The 20,465-nt window shown below is 40.9% G+C and overlaps 1 protein-coding gene across 1 annotated transcript in view; it reads left to right on the top strand.

The window, feature by feature from the left end:
* Window positions 1–2,029: 2,029 nt before the first annotated feature.
* The window catches only part of TXNRD1 (thioredoxin reductase 1), a 94,091-nt gene continuing 75,655 nt past the window's right edge, over window positions 2,030–20,465 (top strand). The window contains exons 1-2 of the mRNA XM_042947571.1: window positions 2,030–2,177; window positions 7,265–7,325. Coding sequence (XP_042803505.1) covers window positions 7,286–7,325 — 40 coding nt within the window. The 5' untranslated portion in view covers window positions 2,030–2,177; window positions 7,265–7,285. The remainder of the gene's footprint in view (window positions 2,178–7,264; window positions 7,326–20,465) is intronic.

Genomic DNA, 20,465 nt, shown 5'->3' on the forward strand with positions numbered 1-20,465 from the left:
AACTTAGGAGTGCCTGGCTGGCTCAACCAGTAGAGCATGTGACTCTTGATCTCAGGGTTATGAGTTCAAGTCCCACTATGGGTGTGGAGCCTACTTAAAATTAAAAAGAAACAAAAACAATAAAAAGCCTCTTACAACTTAGCAATAAAGAGACGAATAGGCTAATTAGAAAGTGGGAAAAGGATTTGAACAGACATTTTTCCAAAGAAGATATATATGCAAATAATCAATAAGGACATGAAAAGTTGCTCAGCAGTATTAGCCATCATTTAACACCCACTAGAATGGCTAGAATCAGAAAGCAGATAATAAGCATTGGCAAGGGTACGGAGAAATAGGGGCCTTCATATGTTGCTGGTGGGAATGTAAAATAGAATAGCTGCTCTGGAAAACAGTTTGGTGGTTCCTCAGAAGATTTAACATTACCCAATTCTACTACAAGGTATTTACTCAAAAGAGTTGAAAAATGGAATTCAAAGCAAAAACCTGTACGTGAATGTTCATAGCAGCTCTATTCACAATAGCCAAAACAATCCAGATGTCCACCAACTGATGAATAGATTAAAAATAGAGTATATTCATACAATGAAATACTATTTGTCAGCATAGGTGAACCTTAAACAACATTATGCTAAGTGAAAGAAGTCAGTTACAAAAGACTACATATTGTATAACTCCACAGAGTAGGGTAGTGGTTGCCTAAAGGTGGGGACAGGGGGAGGGCTGGCTGGGGGAAAATGGGGAGCAACTTCTAATGGGTACAGGGCTTCTTTTTTGGGGTGATGAAAATGTTTCAAAATTGGTTCTCGTGATGGTTACACAGCTCTGACCAAAAATCATCGAATTGTATACTTTCAGTTGGTGAATTCTATGGTATATGAATTATATGTCAATAAAGCTGTTTTTAAGAGATGCATGGGTTCTAGAGAATTATAACGTACATTTGAATCCCAGCTCCATCACTTATTGTAAGCTGTGCAAACTTGGGGAATTTGCTTAGCGTCTCTGGGTCTGTTTCCTTATTTGCAAAATAGGGATGATGGTAGGAATGCCTATCTAATGATATCCCTGTAAAGATTAAATTAGGTGATGCATACAACTATTAACCCCCTGTCTAGTTCTGGGTAAACATTAATATCAACTATGAAGATGATGAGGAGAGTGAAGAAGAATGGTTAGGTCTTAGATAAGCGGAAATGAGAGGAAATAACTTGCAGAGCAGGTCATAAGGGTAGGATTGAGCTTGGTTTGTTTGTGGGCCCTGGAGAAGATAGCTAGTTTAAAATATTTACAAGCCAGAGGTAGCAATCTCTCCGTGGTTTTGGCCGGTGGCGATGCCCAGGATGACAGTGGTGTCACGTGGGGTAACATACCACTAAGCTGGGTCATGTTTGTCATGGTGTCCGATTGGACTGCAGCAAAATCCTGGGCAGGAAAGCAAAGAATCTGAAGAAAGTACTTTTTTTTTTTGTTTTTTTTTTTGTTTTTTTTAATCTTGCTGTGCCTGTGGCCTGAAGATCCTGTGTCTGCTTGTCCAGGCGTTAGCTGGAGAAAAAGGAGTAAGTCTTGGTTTGAGTTGCCTAATCCTGTGCCTCTGAGCAGGGTTATGTGAGAAAGGGCCACAATCTCTGATCTTTGGCCTCCTTGCCTTTAAACCAGTGGGTAGGGTGGGGGTGGGGTAATAAGTGGCCCTCAGTGTCTAGAACCTGTTACTTACTCTCTTACCTCGGGGAGGTTCCAGACTCTTGCTGTCTTTTGTCAGGGTCCCCTGAGAACTAATCTCGAGTGTGGCAAACCAAATTGGAAATCTTGGGTGAGTTGCCAGAAGGCTCCATTCAGGTGACAGGACTCGACGTGTAATCCATTTTAGAGTCCTTCCTCAGACTCCTTCTTTTGGTGGTTGGGGCTAAAATTGTAAGGCTTTGAGACTGAACCTAATATTAGGAAATGCATCATCATGTTTTCCTTTCTGATAATTACCATCTTTGTTTCCATTACTTCTAGCTAAGGTTCATCCCCCCAGTCCGCCTTTGCCAGAACGCCCAGCCACTGGTGCGAGTGGCCCCTCAGGGTCCACCAGCGCGAGGGTCTTGGACCCCAGAGCCCGGCTTAGGGCCTGTATAGACAGCCACCCTGTCGTCATCCTCAGCAAGTCCACATGCGAGCGCTGTGCTGAGGTAAGGCTTCAACTTCTAGGAGGGGCCACAAACTGTTGCCTTCTAGAAATTTGACAGACTTTTGGGCTCAGCTGTAAACAATTGGATTTCACCTTAGGAAGTGGTTTGTGTAGATGTTTCTTCAGAGTCCCTGGAGAGTGAAGATTCGAGAACAAAAAGTTGCTTGAGTCATCTCTTTTCCTGAGCTTTTGCAAAATACTGGAGGTCTTCAGGTACTCAAAGTCAGGGAGAGTTGGGGTGGGGGAGTTCCCAAACCAGGTGATTTGCTCCTCATTAGGCTTGTCTACAGAGAATATTTCCTAAGGTGCTGTTACTTAAGGTACTTCCAAATTTTAAGTATCTCTTCATGCTCATTATGGGGGAAAATGACTTCCCAAAGAATAAACTGTGCTTCCTACTTGGTTCTTAACCTTAGGTTATCTGAGAGAAAAGGTCAGCAATCGCAGCCATAGGGAGCATTGGTTTAATCCGGCCTGATTTAAAACCACAGAATGATGTCGAGAATTGAAAGACCCGATCGGGTGCTTTATAGGAAGGTTGAGGACATTCAAAGGTCACTGAAGCTTAGCTTTAAATTATACTCTGGATAGTTCCAGGACTAGACACAGTGGATTCTTAAGTGAACATAGCTGGCCTTCTGTCCAGGTTCACTTGTAATTTATAAAGTTCAATTTTTCTCTCAGCTTGTCTATCTCTTGACTTATTACTTATTACTCATTACTTATTACTTATTACTTATTACTCATTACTCTGTGTGTGTGTGTGTGTGTGTGTGTGTGTGTGTGTGCTCTTGTTCTAAATAAGGAAGAAGGGAAGGTGGGCAAGCAGTGGAAACACTGAAAGTAGGCAGAACCTTTCTTCTCGGTTTCTTACCGATACATAGTCTGCTTCATTGTCACCTGAAGCTTCATCCCTATTAATGCCATCGTGGAGCATTTTGTGTAGGACATCATATTGGGAACAGGGTTGCAAAGACACAGGAGGCACAAGTTCCCTCCCGAGGGGGTTTAGTCAAACTGAGAAGGCAGATCCTAGGCTTAAAGAGGAAAATGATCTAAGGTATCCCAGGATCTAAGGTAATTATAAATGATTAGCATAAGCGGTAAACAGAGAATTTGGTAGAGAGCTGGGTATTAGAAATCTGCCGCATAATTCTCGGCCTCTGGGAGCTTCCTCATATAGCACTGGTGGTCTTTTTAGGCCCATCTTCGTTGTTTGTGTAATCTGTGAAATGAAGGGCTTGGATTAGCTGACAATTGAGATTCCTTTTAGTTCTGAACTTATGTGGTTGTATAATCTTTTCTGTTTCCAAATAATGATGAAGAGCCTGAACTCTAAAGTCAGAATTTGGATCTTGGCTCTGTGACTTACTAGCCATGTGACCTTGGCTTTTTTTTCCCCCTACCTGTTGTGCCTCAGATTCCTCATCTGTAAAATGTGGGTAATAGTAGTACCTATCTCGTAAGTTTGTCCTGAGGATCAAATTAGCTAATATTTATAGAAGCCATAGAACATGCCTGGCACATAATAAATGCCCAAATAATGGTTTTTATTTTTATTTTTATTTAAAAAAAACAGCCAACCTTAATGTTTATTTAGTTTTTAGAGAGAAAGAGAGACAGAGTGTGAGCAGGGGAGGGGCAGAGAGAGAGGGAGACCCAGAATCCCAGGCACGCTCCAGGCTCTGAGCCGTTGGTGCGGAGCCTGACACGGGGCTCGAACTCCTAAACCGCGAGATCATGACCTGAGCTGAAGTTGGATGCTTAACTGACTGAGCCACCCAGGTGTCCCTATATAATGTTTTTAAGAACTATTTTCCCTCCTGTTTTTCTATCAAGAGTTCAAATCTTGGATGGTGATCTTCCTTCACCAATATTGAGGCTCAGTTAAGTGGAAATCAACAAATATCTAACTTTGTTCCAAGTACAGTTACTCCTATTATAAAGTGGTTGTTTTTTCTAAACTAACCTCTCCCTCCAAAACTCTATGCACATGGTGGTGTAGTTGAAGGAACACTGTAGTTGAAAGATATCAGTTCTCATTCTGTAAATCAGTTTCCTCAACGATAAGGTTGACAAGGCCACCTTATCTACTATACTTGTTAAATACACAGCTTTATTCTGAGGACCAAATAATTTCAAATCTATGTGAAAGCACTTGAAAGCCTATAGCATACACTTAGTATTAGTAGTCACCATTGAATGCCGACAGTATTTTGTCATTGAATGCCAGGCAGGATTTTGTCACTCTACTTATATTTTAAAACACTAGTAAGGAATTGGAAAATTGCAGTCTTGACTCTGCTCTAGTTCTGCATTGAGGATACAGGATTGCTAGTAATGATGGGCAGTTTCTTTCCGTGTTCCCTGACATCTCAGAGCTCTTTGATCTATAATTACACTTATTTCTACTATCTCTTCCCTGAATTCTACTAACTTCTTCATCTCCTAGATCTCCTCCTTGACTCTGAAAAGGCAAAGTCTTCTCTTTTTTTCAGTTTTACTCAATTAAATGTACTCTGGGAATGATGGACATTTCCCAAATAAAAGTTGGGAAATAAATAAAATAAAATTTGGGAATAAATCTCACAAATAAAATTTGTGGCAGATATTTGCATATTTATTTATTTATTTGGGAAATAAACAAAATTTGGGAATAAATTTCCCAAATAAAATTTGTGGCAGATATTTGCATATTTATTGTATTAAAATATATAGTAATTCTTACAACTTTATTTAATGCCATTATCTGAATAATTCCTGGATATGCCAGATCTTTTGGACAAATAATCCTCTGGTTTTACCTTAACCAGTACTAGTTCCTTAGTTTTTCTGAATGCATCATAGATAAGCTATTTTCAGATTTGTGCCAATTAATATGGAAATTAATTTTCAATGTCTTTGGTTGTGAAGGATGGTTAGGTGTCTCTTCTAGTAAAAATAGTGATTTTCTTCTGTGAGGATACAACTTATGTACTGACTGTTGGCATGCCTTTTTAATTTTTGTTTTATTTTAATTTTTTATTATATTATTTTTAAAAATTACCTTGACACAGAATTTGCCCAGGTTATTTTCTTTCAGTTTTGATTTTATCATCTAGCAGTTGTGATGTGAGTAAATCAGAATGGGAGAAACTGCATTTTTAAATTGGTGCTTGACCTGATGAATTTATATTTCTCTCCGGGATGAGTAACGCAATTTGCATTAATTCAAGTTGGGAAATGCCCACAGAGAAATGAAATTCTACATTAGTTAGTTTCCTGCTTGTTGCATAACACATCACTGTGTGTGCTTTGCATACATCCTACTGCGAAGACTGGGCTTTATAGTGCAGAGATAACTCTCTCCTTTTTCAGAAAATGTGGTATCTGTTTCTTATGCATATTTCAGTGGCAGATTAAAAGTATGAAGTTGGAATTAGCAAATGAGGTCTCATTACAGCTCATCCATTGCTTGACACCCAGATCCACTGCCGTTTCTCCAGAGTGTGTCTATTTTACAGGCAAAGTTGACCATCCCCTACTTTTATCAAATAGAATATCCTGGAAACCGGTGCTAATGGTATTCAATACAGACCTTTAATCTTACCCTGTGAATCAATGCTAAAGTTTAGTCAGAGTTAAAGTAACCGACCTAATGGTTTCTTGAAGTAGGGTCATGTGTACCCCAGAACCGAGAGCATATATTGTCTACATTTCACGTACTGTCAAATTTTGATACTTTTAGGAGCCGCTTTTAGGACTACTCTGTAAATATGGAAAACTTGTTTCTTGTAACAAACTGCAAATGGTTTATTTCTAAAATTAAGTCGCTAAGGAAGTCTGAAGAATCCATGATTTTGTGTGTGTGTGAACTTTTTATTTTTAGTCTTAGAAAATGAGCACTGGAATATGAATTGACTTTTGTCCAGATGGTCTCCCAGCTGTAGCTTTCCTTGCTCTTTCCTTAAAGTTCTTCTTTTCTCACCCCATCACTCTTCTAAAGGATTCTTCTGTTTTTAACTGTACATTCAGCTCCCAGGGGGAGCTCAATCCATACTGGGGCACAGAGGCTGTCCAGAGGAGTTTAGGAGGAAGGCCACTGAGGCTGTGTGAATGAAGTCGTTTTCTCATTTTTATCAAAATGTTGTATTGGGTCCTACAAAAATGATAGAAATATTTCAGCCTACTGTTTTTGTAGTTAAATTAGAATGAGACAAGAGTACCTTCTCTCTAGTGGTCATTTCTATAAACTCCAGGCCATAGTACTGGCCTTTGCCATTTGATTGTAGAAGCTGGAGGAAATGTAGTTCTTTCCTAAAGCATTAATGATAGGCTATTGTGTCTTCAATATAAATGTCATTTTAAAGTCTCTTTCCTCAGTAATTTAAATGTCATTTAGTGGAGCAGATTTGGCAAAACTAACTCTTACCCTTCCAGTAGAATTTTTTTACCATTACAATTTGTGTAATCTTGAGCATGTGACTTTTGTAATTGATTTGTTGGTTGAGGTTTACTTGGCCAAAAAATAAATAATACTTTGACTATTGTAGGATGTGTTTTTTTTTTTTTCTTCAGGGTTGCATGTATGTTTTGGAAATATGTTTTTTTTAATGTTTATTTATTTTGAGAGAGAGGGATAAAGAGTTCGTGAGCATGCACAAGCCGGGTGACGGGCAGAGAGGAGAGAGAGAATCCCAAGCAGGGGTTTGATCCCATGGAAATGTGAGGTCATGACCTGAGCTGAAATCAAGAGTCCATGCTTAACCCACTGAGCCCCTCAGACGCCCCTGTTTTGGAAATATTTAGTATTCCAGTGTATTTTTAAACATGGTTAGTATTAAACCCATTTTATAATGGGGTAGACGGAGTCACTCCACATGTAAAATGTATTTTATGAAGCCATACAGGTGAATCATTGAGCGTAGAGTAGAGTCAACAGACTTCAAATACCCATTAAGTATCGTTACTGTCAACAGGGAGAATCTTGTGGGTTGCATAAAAATGGGCTGGTAAATTTGCAAAGGAGAGGGCTGATTAAGAGGAAAGTAAAAAGCTGGATAAAAGCCTTTTTTTTCTTTTGCCTTATTCTCCCTCTTGTTTTTCCAGGTAAAGAAGTTATTTAAGTCCATGTGTGTTCCTTATTTTTTGCTCGAACTTGATCAAGCAGGTAAGATTCTGCTTAACATGGAAATTATATCTGCTGTCTGTATATTTTATTTAATCTGTTTTGTCTGGCTTTTATTTTTCTCCTTTGAGGTTTGTGTTGTTTAGTGAGCTCTCACCTGTTGATTCCTCTTTTTGACCATTTAGCCAAGCCACTCCCTGGGACTACTCGTATTTGCCTGTAGTCTACCTAGGTTGTAACCTTGGTATGAGTTTCCTGTTGTTGAAATCATTCTTCCTATTAACCTTGAGTTTAGTTACAGGTACAGTATGTACTGGTTTCATGGTAACTTTATTATTTTTACAAATTTGCCACCTTTCAAATACCAAATAGTATTTGAAAATAAAAGAGACTCCGCTAGAGAGAGAGACATGGTAATTGAGATAGAAAGCTCATTTCTGGGTCAGGAGGAAGGAGGTAGTTGTGGGGCAGGAAACTATTCTTTGATCCTTCTAAAGACAGATTCCCCGACACAGAGAGCGTCCCACCCACTGAGTGCCTGTGCTTCATGGGGACTATTCTGGGCTTGTATTCAAATTCATTAATCCTCACAAGAACTCTACAAGGAACATATCCACATTTTACAGATGAGGAAATTGAGTTCCAGGGAAGTCAAACAACTTCCCTAAAGTCATATAAGTAGTGGAGCTATGATTTGGACACAGCCTTGTTTAGTTTCAAAGTCTGTGTTCTTCCCATAATACCGTGTTGTCTGTCTCCCCTCATATGATAGCATTTCTGTTCCAGAAGAACAAGGAAAGTTCTTGCCCCTAATACTCCATAGTCTATAGAAGGAAACCCCAATAATTAAAATTTCATCTGGGTCAAAAAGTAGCCTTTTAAAAATGTAAGTTTTCCTGGGAGAGTTAAGTCAACTTGCAACTTGGTGTGAACCAGGAAACCTACAACAAACTAACTAAACTAACAAGATAAAACAAATGAACATGTCTGTTAAGGATGGGGAAAGTACGGGAGGTAACAGTGGAGGAGGATGGGTATGACAGAGGTACCAGGTGCCCCAAAGGGGGCATGAGTCGGACGGCACAGAGTATGACAAAGGTGCCACGGGTGGATGGCAAGTTAGTAAAGGCATTTTAATTCTGGCAACACTAATCAGACAGGAAGCTCTTTCCCCTTACCGAGGAAGTGTCCGTGGATCTACAGATCACAGCTGGGCGCTCCCACTCACCCCTCGGTAAAGTCCCACCTTAAGAAAACCTGAAGTATATGAGTCGGGACAGGTTTGGCCTGAACCAGCTTCTGTAGTCGAAGGACGGGAGCCTCGTGCTGGGTGAGGGAATTGGTGATCTCTGGGTTTTCACTTACCGCTTCATCACACATAAGAAGATGTCTTCCTTTTCGTGCTGACTTACTGGCTGCACAGCTGGCGGGAACAGATCAGGATTTACGGAGCCAGGCAGCGTTTCTCAAAATGTCTGCACACCCCTGGGGATGCCTGTGATCTTTTGGAGGTCCTCAAGGTCAAAACTGTTTTCTAATAACGTTTAAGATGTTATTTACTGTTCTACCGTTTTGACAGTTTCGTTGACGGTGCAAAAGCAGTTGTGGGTAAAACTGCTGAAGTTTAGCATGACCCAAACTTCGCAAGTACCACCAGATGGTACTAGTTTCCATTATAGTCTTTGCCACCATACTCATAATAAAAGAAAATGGCCATTTTACCTAAGATTGTTCTCGATGAGGTAGGGAAAATCATTGCCTTTGTTGAATCTCAACCGTTTGAGCAGACATCTTTTCATATTCTGTGTGACGAGGAAAGTACGCATAAAGTGATTTTGCTGCCATGAAGCATGATGGTTGTCTCCAGGAGAAGCACTTGTGCACCTCGTAGTTTGCACTGCAAACTGAACTGGCTGCTTTTCTCAGGGAACACCAGGTGTACCTTAAAGACTGACTGACAATCAAATTATTCAAATTATTTGGATTATTCATACCAGGGCATTTAGGAAACATCTCTCCCCAAATGAACAAGGCAAGGCAGTCACTTCAGGGAGAACTACTGATCGTATTTGTTGCCCATGATAAAATTTGGGCTTTCAGATGAAAATCAGAATCTTAGAAGTTGTACCTGGCGTGTGAGCTCAGTAGCTTTTTGGGACTTAAAGATTTTTCTGATGAAGTTCGATATAACAATCATGAATCTAATTATTTTGATATTGTGTATTGAAATATGTCAGCATTTAGAAAATCTGTATACATTAGTGAATGACTGTTTTCTGAATGATCAATGTTTGATCTTACAAAGTTGTTCATGGGTAAAAGAGCCATTCAGAGTTCAAGATACTCCAATGGTTTTTAATGTGACAGAGTATGAAACCTCATGCATCTGCTTTCGGATTCCACGTTGCAACTTACCTTTAATCAACTATTACTTGTTGAGTTTTGGTGTAGTATCAAGGAATATCTGCAATTATCTGAAAAATCTATTAAATATTTCTCCTTTTTTCCAAGTCGTTGTCTTTGCGAGAGTGGTTTTTTTTTTCGTATGCTTCTACTGAAACAATATATTGCAATATATTGAATGCAGAAGCAGATAGGAGACTATAGCTGTCTTCAATTAAACCAGATAGACAAAAGTTTGCAAAAATGTAAAATAATGCCAACCTTCTCAATATTTTTTTGTTTTGGAAAATATAGTTATTTTAAAAGTATGTTATTTAAGTTAACATGTAATGGGTTTATGAATATTTTAAGAGAATAAATAAATACTTTTAAAATATGTCAGTTTTCATTTCTAATGTGGTAAGTATTGATAGCTATAACCCATATAAACAGAAATTCTTTGGAGTCCTCAATAATTATTTAAGAGTATAAAGCGCAGGGTGCCCAGCCGGCTTAGTCTGTAGAGCATGGGACTCTTGGTCTTGCAGTTATGAGTGTGAGCCCCGCGTTGGGTGTGGAGCCTACTTTAAAAAAAAAAAAAAAAAAAAAAAAAAGAACTTATATTAAAAAAAAAGAGTATAAAGGCATACTGACACCAAAAGTTTGACATCTTGAGTACTAAGGCAAGTAGGACGTATGAGTGTTAATCTAAGAACTTTGGATTCTATGTGATTTACTTGTCCTTGGCATAGGAAGAACACTGCTCAGCACGTGCTGGGCCTCAGACCCAGCCACACAGGAGAGATACGTGGTCAGGTCCGTGTCTTTAAGAAGCTGGGGATTGCAAAGCTGGACTGGGCTCGTGTGGTCTCTAAGTGCTGGTTTTGTGAAGGAATCGCTTCCATGAGGAACCCTCCACAGGCATTATTTTCTCACCCGTGTTGGCTACCTAATCACAGTGCCTGGAGCACAGCAGGTTCTCAAAGAGCCAGGGGGTCATTGGTGGGCAGGGGTATTCAGTATAGAATCAGGCGGGTGCTTTTCTTCATCCAGCGTGTTTATTGAGGACTTGCTGTGTACTCAGCGCTGGAAGTGGAGTAGGGAACTGTGCTCTTGCAAAGTTAGACTTGCTTTGTGCGCCCCCCCCCGCCCCCCCCCCAGCAAGCCTCCTCCGCTGCTTGTAGAGTTGATGTCTGTGGCAGCCGGCGCAGGGTGCCGCCTAACCGGACTGGCACTGGAGCGGCTCTGCGGAGGTCCTGATGGCAGTGGTATCATCTGTCAAGGAAAATCGGGAAGGAAAGCTGTGCTGCCAGGAGCCTGCCCTGCCACCCTGACAGTTCCTTCTTCCCTCTTCTGGGGTGGCTTTCGGACCAGTCTATACAAATTAAGGTTATTATTTGAGAACAGCTGTCCAGATCCACTCAGATCTCCCAAGATGGGTGTTGGAGAGAGAAGAGCTCAGCACCCCGGAGGCACGTGTTAGTATTTGTGTGTGGGCAGTGGTAATGGTCATAGATGCCATCCTCCCTGTGCCAGAGGCTTATTCGTGTCCTCCTACTTAATCTTCCAAATGCCGTCCGTGAGGTCCGTAGTGATATCACCTTCTTATGATGAGGAAACGAGGCTTGGAAAAGTACTCACATAGAGGAGAGTTGGCTTGCTGGTGAACCCACTGGTAATTCCTGGTGCCTCCCTTCGGTTTCCTCTGACTGCCTCCTCAGAGCCCTTCATGACTCACCCTCCCTCCTTATGTATGATGTTCGTGGTATTGATACTATGATCCGTGTTCCTGGATGTGACGGTGGCTGGTTTAACCGGAGGTTGTGCAAGCTGCCCCCGTGACGGTTGCGCCTCAGCTGCCCCTGTGGACGAGCTGCCACTCACAGGGCTTGGTGCTCTATGAAGCCTTGTATCGTGGCTTGGGTATCTGCCCGGGGGCTTTGATCCGAGGAACAGACATCGGTGTCATCATCTTCACGTGGTCTGGTAGCTGCTGCCATATTCTTCACCCGTCGGCGTGGGAAACAGATAGAAGGTTTGAGAGGACTTGTGTGACAGTCTGCCAGAAGTGAGTATCGGGATGCCATATGTCACTCACTGGCTCAGAGGTTCCGATGTGTATCATCCTTGCCCCCGGCTGCCTATAGAGGGCACGGCTTTAATGCCTTCGCCGAGAGGGAAAGGAACAAACATTCGAGTTATATTGATGAACTTTTTAAAATTTTTTATCTTTTTATTTTTTTTACTTTTCTTGATGAACTTTTTTTTTAATGCCTGTGTTTCACATCTCTTACTTAATCCTCACAGTGACCTTGTGAGGTTGCTGGATTTAACTCTGCTTTATGAGTGAGGAAGCAGATACTCAGCATTTTAGTAACTTGCTCAGTGTTGCTGCGTCAAGCCCAGGCCTGTCTGATTCCCCAGCTGCCTCTCCAGGGGTTGCTGTTTTTAAACAAATAAAAACCCCTTCAGAGGTACCATAAGGAACATGGTACCCTAGACTAGCTTAGACCATAGGGAACCCCTTCAGGGGTACCCTAGGCTAGCTCAGACCTTACCACTTTGGTATTGATGTTTATTCATTCAACAGATGTGTTTAGGCACCTATGTATGTACTAAGCACCGATGGAGAAAAAAGATGAGGAAGGCACAGTCTCATTTTTTAAGGTCATTCTATTTGTTCCCATCTGCCTCCCCTCTAATTTCAGTGTGATCCAGTGTCTGGAAAGGCTGCAGGATCACAGAGTGCTTGTGACAGCATGTTGGACAGGTGTTTTCCTGGTGGGAAAAAAGGGGCGAGTGAGGAATTCATAGCTGTAAACAAAACAAATGAGAAAACATCATGGCTTGTTTATTTAGACTGAATCTAGTAAGGAGTGCCTGGCAGAGAGAATGATGAGAGATAAAAGTGGAAAAGTAAAGAGGCTTTGTGCTGTAGGGAGTGGGGATCCATAGAAGGTTGTTCTGTTTATTTTATGGATGCGGCTTAAAATGTTCTTTAGGCATTTTGATTTTGCCTATAAAAATGTTCATTTTAGAGAATTTGCAGAATGCAGTAAAATGAAACACAAAGGGCACATGTAGTTATATCCAGAGAGAACCACTGTTATTGTATATGTTTTATGTATCCTATGTTCTGTTTTATTATTTAAAAATATTTTTGCATGTTATTAAAAGTTATTAATGATTTTCTCAGTTGCTATAAAATATTCCATACAATACTTTTATTTAGCCATTCCACTATGGTTGGATAAATAGTCTGTTGCCAGTCTTATTTGCTATTATGGAATAATAGGTTAGAAATATTTTTCTCTGTACCTAAAGTTTTTGTTGTATTTAGAATTCTTTTCATAAGACAGATTACCAGAATGGATATCTGAATCAGAGTATTAACATTTCTAAATTTCTAGAGCCTTTTAAATGATGTGTGCTAATTGATAATTGCACGAATTCAATCAGTTTTCCCCATAGTTAGTGGGTGTTAAGAAATGATAAGAACTTTTTTTTTAATATTCTTTTTTAAAAAAGTTATTTATTTATTTTGAGACGGAGAGAAAGAGAGAATGCTGGAGAGGCAGAGAGAGAGGAAGAGAGAGAGAATTACAAGCAGGCTCCACACCATCAGCATGGAGCCCCATGCAAGAGCTCGAACTCCTAGACCTGGGAGGAAATCGAGAGTTGGATGCTTAGCTGACTGAGCCACCCCAGTGCCACATGATAAGAGCTTTTTCAAACTTATTGTTTGCCAATTTGAGAGGTAAAAAAAATGTGGCTTTATTTTAATTTGTATTTCTTTGATATTAATGAGGCAGTTTTTAAAAGATCTGAATTGTATTTCCTTTATTGTACTCAGTTATCTGAATTGTCTGTTCATGTTCCTTATGGAATAATAATAATAATAGCAAGAAACCCTTTTATGGTAATATCGATGAGCCACTGCCCTAAGCACTTCAAATGTTAACTATTTTAATCACAGAGTTCTGTGAAGCAGATATTGCTATCTCCATTTCACAGATGAGGAAACGAAGGCACAAAGAGACCAGGTAACTTGCTCATGGTCATACAAGCAGTAAGTGATACAGCTGGAACTTGAAATCCGGGGAATCCAGCTCCAAAGGCTAGGCTCTTAATGCTGAACCGTGCTTTGATCTAAACTGTGCTTATGATCTTGTAGGTCACGGTGTTCCTCACTAACTTCTGTACATACACCCCCCGCCTCCGACCAGACTGCTTTTTACACCTGTTTTAGTGCTATTTGTGGAAATAACCACTGTGCTGATTGAACCAATCGTGTATGCTTTGCCCTTATGTGATGGATCAAGAGGATGGAGACCAGTGGTTATGTAGCATTCACATAAGAATCTGTACACATACACCTCTATTCAAGTAAATTGCTGTTTTGGAATGAATGCAAGGTAGGTAGGGGAAGCTGAGTATCTATTCAAGAAAACAACTCACACATGTTATGAAAGGATTTCTCTTAAATTTTTTTTTTTACATTTATTCATTTTTGAGAGACAGAGAGAGACAGAGCACAAGTGGGGAGACACAGAGAGAGGGAGACACAGAATCTGGAACAGGCTCCAGGCCCCGAGCTGTCAGCACAGAGCCCGACATGGGGCTCGAACTCACAAAACCGTAAGATCATGGCCTGAGCCGAAGTAGGACGCTTAACCGACTGAGCCACCCAGGCGCCCGTGAAAGGACTCCTCTTAAATAAAGAAGTAGAAAATATATTTTTGTGTCACACAGACCTGGGTTCAAATCTGCACCAGGTAGGATGGGATAGTGTTGTTACTCTGTTTGCATTGTAAGGATTAAATAGGATAATGTTGGGATGCCCAGGTGGCTCAGTCAGTTAAGTGTCCGACTGTGGCTCAGGTCATGATTTCATGGTTCTGTTTGTGAGTTTGAGTCCCGCATCAGGCTCTCTGCGGTCAGCACAGAGCCCACTTTGGATCCTCTGTCCCCTTCTCTCTCTGCCCCTACCCAGCTCATTCTCTCTCTTCTCTCTGAAAATAAGTAAATAAACTTAAAAAAAAAATTGGATAATGTTTGACTCTTGAGTACAGAGAGCAAACGGGTAGTTGCCATAGAAGAGGGAAGGAGGTATGGGGATGGGTGAAATAGATAAAGGGGATTAAAACTATATTGGGCAATGTACAGCATTGTTGAATAATTATATGGTACACTTGAAATGAATATAACACTGTATATTAATTATAATTCAATAAAAAATTAAAAAAATAGGATAATGTTTATAATGCATCTAACATAGTGTTTAATTAATGTCTTCCCAGTATACTCAGATATGAAAAAGTTAGATTTAGATTAAGCCTTTTATTTATTTATTATTTTTTAATGTTTATTCTTGAGAGAGAGAGAGAGAGACAGAGCGTGAGTGGAAGAGGGGCAGAGAGAGAGGGAGACCCAGAATCTGAAGCAGGATCCAGGCTCCGAGCTGTCAGCACAGAGTCCGACATGGGCTTGAACCCTCAAACTGCGAGATCATGACCTGAGCCGAAGTCAGATGCTTAACCAGCTGAGCCACCCAGGCGCCCCTAGATTAAGCTTTTTATAAAGTAAGATAAAACTCTCTTTAATTGCCAGATATACATTCTAGTCAAGTGTTGATTCTTTTCATTCTTTGAACGATATTTGAGGGCCTGCTCTCACACATAAATGACATGAGTTCTGTCTTTCATGGGCCCATTATCTATTGTGCATCATTAGTCATAGTCACCACAAGTAGAGGGCCCTTTGCTCCTCTGGGCCTTTGTTTCCTCATCTGTAAAGTGGGGATTCAATGAGAATGTATGTAAAATGCCTAGCACTGTTCTTGATATACAGTCAGTGCTTAGGGGAAGCTGCTAACTCATGTAATATTATGCAGCCATTAAAAAAATGACTCACATAGAGTTTTTAATAGCATGGGGGAATTTTCTGTACCATAATGTTTAATGAAAAAAGCCAAGAGTTTAAAATCGATTTTACAGAATAGTTCTGTCTTGCTTTTAACAGTATAGGAAAAGGACTAGAAAGAAATACACAAAATATGAATAATCCCTCAAATGTTTTTGTGCATCTATCTTGCCAGTGTAATAGACACTGAAGAAATACAGGCTAATAAAATCTGGTTCTTCATCAGGGAAAAGTTATGATAAGGGAGACATTCACAACCCAGTGTGGGATGAAGTGGAGGAAGAAGTCAAACCCGCCGCTTTGATTTCTGCAATGAAGATTGGAGGACGGTGGTAGCATTCGTTAAGAGAAGAGACAGGATTTAGACCAGGGAAGATGGTGAATTTGGTGTTGGACATGTGATGATTGTCCAATATGGATAGTAGGTATGTAGGTCTGGGCGAGCGGAAGGTATAGATTTGGGAGCGTTTGAACTACAGGTGAGGTGAAGAAGAACACTCAGGGAAAGTCTGTGGAGTGAAACGGGAGCCTTAGATCTTGACTGCATCTGGATGGTGAGATTTGGAATGGCTTTTCTTCTTCCTTTGCTTTCTTTCTTTCTTTCTTTTTAAAATTTCCTATAGGGACACCTGGGTGGCTCAGTCAGTTAAGCGTCTGACTTCGGCTCAGGTCATGATCTCGCGGTTTGTGAGTTCGAGCCCCACATTGGGCTCTATGCTAATAGCTCAGAGCCTGGAGCCTGCTTTGGATTCTGCATCTCCCTTTCTCTCTGCCCTCCCACTGCTCATGCTCTGTCTCCCTCTCTCTCAAAAATAAATAAACATTAAAAAAGTTTTAAAAATCCTATAATGTGAATGTGTTTCCTGCAATGCAACATAAGTGTCTTAGTTAGGATTAGGTTTGGCCACATGTGACAGGAGACCCAAAATGACAGTGGCTGATACTAGACATAAGCTCATTTCTCCCTCACTTAAAAGAAGTTGAGATAGAGGCAGTCTGTCCAAGGCTTGCATGGTACTCCACAGTGCTGGATCCAATGTTGAGTCTACCTGTGTTCATGTTCCACAGTCCTCAGCAGTTGTCTTCCATTTCATGTTCCAAGATGGGGGTCCAAATTTTGGCCATCGCTTGAAAGAAGAGCTGAAGGAGGGCATGTCCTTTCCACTCGAGAACATATCCTGAAAGTTGCACTTGATATTTTGCTTATGTTGTATTGGCCAGAATTTGGTCACTTAGTCATATATATGTGCTGAAAGGAGACGGGGAAATGAAACCTTTATTTTGGGAGTCAAGTGCCCAGTGAAAAGCCAAGAGTCCAGTTAGTGATGCTAATAACATCTTGGGTTTGCCTACAGAATAGCTGAGGTTGGTTCATCTGAAGATAATGATAATAATTTCCATATAAACCATGCATTTGTCTCCTATTTATTTATTTTTTTATTTTGTAAATGTTTATTTTTGAGAGAGAGAGTGTATTGGGGGGAGGGGCAGAGAGCTAGGGGGACAGGATCTGAAGCGGGCTCTGCACTGATAGCAGTGAGCCTGATGCGGGGCTCAAACTCACAAGCTGTGAGATCATGCCCTGAGCTGAAATCAGGCGCTCAACCGACTGAGCCACCCGGGTGCCCCTTTCTCCTAGTTAAATCATAAGTATAGAGGCACCATACTATGGTTATTGTATAATGGTAGTGAGCTGGCAAATACTTTGCTGTCTTAGGAAGACCAGTGACTGAACAGTGACTGAACAATGACTGAACTAGAGGCCTAGTCAACTAACGTAATGGTTAGCATTGAACCTTATCAAGGGGAGTAGGAGGTAGTCCAGCCTTACGCATTGCAATACAGCATCAAAAGAGTTTCTGAGATTATTGAAAGATTATTACAGATATTGTGGATCTGTAGATTAGGAAGTTCAGAAACATTTTGGTGGAGAACTACAATGTTCTCATTTATCTTTACAGTGGAAAAGTTGGTCTTAATACATCTACGGTGGTAAATGAGACATAGATCACTCTCAGTTCAAATCAGGGTCTGGAGTGCGGGTTGCCAACCGGGAAGATCCAAGGCCACTTCATGAGGTGACTGTAGCCCTCCACCAATGACTTGTAGTCATCAACTGTCTTGGGATTCTGGAATTTTGGCACTTGGGGAAATTAGAGAGGGATCTTCTTCTTGGTATCAACTACCTAATAGGGTTTAAAATTTAGAAACTAACAGTGGTAATAAACTGTATGGCTGTTCTTTCATAGGGTCTAAAAGCTATGGATCACTATTAATGAGTACTCACACAACCCCTTGGCTGGCGGTAAGGGTGGCTGATCTCCAGTTTTTTCAGACGAGACATCCGAGAGTTGATTGCAACTCTTCTTTAGAGCCTGTATCTCCCGAGGTTCTGCTGGCCAGTGGTTTTCGACATTAAAAACATTTTCTTTCCTCTAGAATTGAAATAAGATACCAAGAGACCTAAAACAAGTAGAGCGCGGAAAGAGAATATTTCTGCATGTTCTAGTATATGTACATTATGTGTATATGTACATACAATACAAAATGTTTTTTAGAAGTTCTCATGTCCTTTCCATTTCTTTTAGCAAGTTGTTTAAGGAAATTACATTTTTCTTCCGGCAGATAAAGCACAAGTTTTGAGTAATGGGGATAGATAAGTACGGAAAAAGGTATGCTTAGCCACAGACTGCTAATTAAAAGAAAAATGAATAGGTTGCCCCCTTGAATTAAGCTTTTAATGGCATCTAGTGTAACACATTGTTGCCAGTGAATAAGTAATTTGTCAAAGGAGAAAATCCAAACTCTTAGCGGCTCTGTGGTCTTCCTAGATTTACACCATGCATAAGGACATAATGATGATAATAAGTTGGATATTGAGTACATACCACATTCTGAGCCCTTTATATCTACTTACTCATCTGATTTCCACTGCCACCACATGAGGTGTAGTCACTATATTTATCACCATTTATAGCTGAGTGAATTGAGGCAGAGAGATAACAGAGCTCGCCTAAAGGCATGCATCTTGTCTGCAGTCAAGCCAGGCTATGTGACTTCAGAGGAGATTCTCATGACTATTGGGCCATACTGCTTGTCAGTAGAAAGCTGGATGAGGCTGTGGGGTCGGTCAGATGTTTACAAAAGAGTAGACCTGGGCATGTTTGAAGGCAGAAGGGCTTGAATAGTCCTGGATATAAATAAGATAGGGAGAGGATGTTTAAGGGATGTGGGGTCTCCTAACACCGCTTGGAATTGGAATAGGTTGTGGGGCTCTGGTAAAGGTGTGCTGTAGCAGAGGTAGAACAATCCTTATCCTTCTGAGGTTGCAGTCAAGTCCAAGAATAGAGAAGTGCAGTGAAGAGGAAATGTAGGAGGGGAAGGAGCTTGTACCTGATGACCTTGAGCTTCAGGGGGTGTGTTGGAGCTGCTGCTACCGGCTCAAGACAGCCGTAGTTAAACATTGAGGAATTTTGCAAGCAGGTTGATAGCTTGAAATCAGCCAAAGCGGGAGTACTTGTATCACAGAAATTGACAAATTCGGACTCCCCCCACCTCTCCTGCCCAAGCTGGTTTACAAGAACACCTTTGACTCTCTTCGCTCGCATTTGAAAGCCTGCTCTAGTGCCAGCCTACCATGGGAAAGGCACTGTGTGAAGAATATTGTAGTGGAGAGAGAAGACTATGAGACGGCAATCCTGTACTAGCTGTCAGACCTGGCTTGGGTCACTCACGTAACCTTGGTTTACTCATCTGCAAATGGAAATGGTAATACATATCCCAGAGCATTACTGCATTGATTAACGAGAGAACATAAAGGTCCTGGCACAGAGGTGCTCAATAAATGAGTGTTCTACGCATGGCAGACACATAGACAGTTGTGATGTAGCTTGATGTGAGAAATAAAGGAGTGGCTAGTTCCATGTTTGGTCAAAGAAGGTGTCGCAGAGATCATGGTCCTCCACGCAGGATTTCGAAGTTTTCAGGGTGGTCGTTTCATGGATGAAGTCTACCCTGGTCTTTGTCAGAAAGCCAGTGCGTCTTTTGGTGTGTGTCCCTATAGCATGATGCTTTCGCCTCTTTCTGGCTCCTACCTCACTATATATTATTACTGAATTGTGAGGCAAACAATGGATTTGTATCCTTACTCCAACACAGCTCTTTTGTGACCTTTGGCAAGATTCGTAACTTCCTGAAATTTCAGTTTTTCATATGGTGTAACCTTAAGGTGATTTCGGAGGATTAACTGAGAACGTAGGGAAATGAACCAGACACTTATCTGCATTGTGAACCTAAAGTGAATTCAACATATATTGATGGTTTCATCTCCGCTTATGCTTCTGCATCTCATGCAGAAACCATTTCTTTCCTACAGCTGTGCCTTTATACGTATTGCTCCCTCTGCCTAGAAAAAATTCTGTTCAAGACATAGAACAGCATTGTGGTAATTGCCAAGGACCGGGTGTCAGTCTCAGCTCTGCCGATTGTTAGTTAGGTGGCCATGGACAAGATAATTATCTTTCTATACCTGAGGGTTTTTTCAGCAAGCACAGAAACATTCTCAGGTATTTCTCCCACTCCCATTACTTTTACCTTCATTATTCCTCAGATCACTTGCTTTGTGAGGCCTTCCCCAATTGTCCCACATCATTATTTGCTTTCCCTATTTGAAGTTGATGGCCCACCACATTTGAGCACCTACTATGTTTCAGGCACGCTCCTAGCCATATTACAGATATTATTTCATTCAGGCCACCCAAAGAGTTCTCATTCATTATCCCCGCTACCCTCTGGGATGGATCAAACTAAAAGGGCAAATTCATCTCTGTAGGAGGGCTGAGAACCCCTGAGAGTTGCCATGTAAAGTCTTTTTTCCTT

This window comes from Panthera leo, chromosome B4 (genome assembly GCF_018350215.1).
Source record: "Panthera leo isolate Ple1 chromosome B4, P.leo_Ple1_pat1.1, whole genome shotgun sequence".
Classification (NCBI taxonomy): Eukaryota; Metazoa; Chordata; class Mammalia; order Carnivora; family Felidae; genus Panthera; species Panthera leo.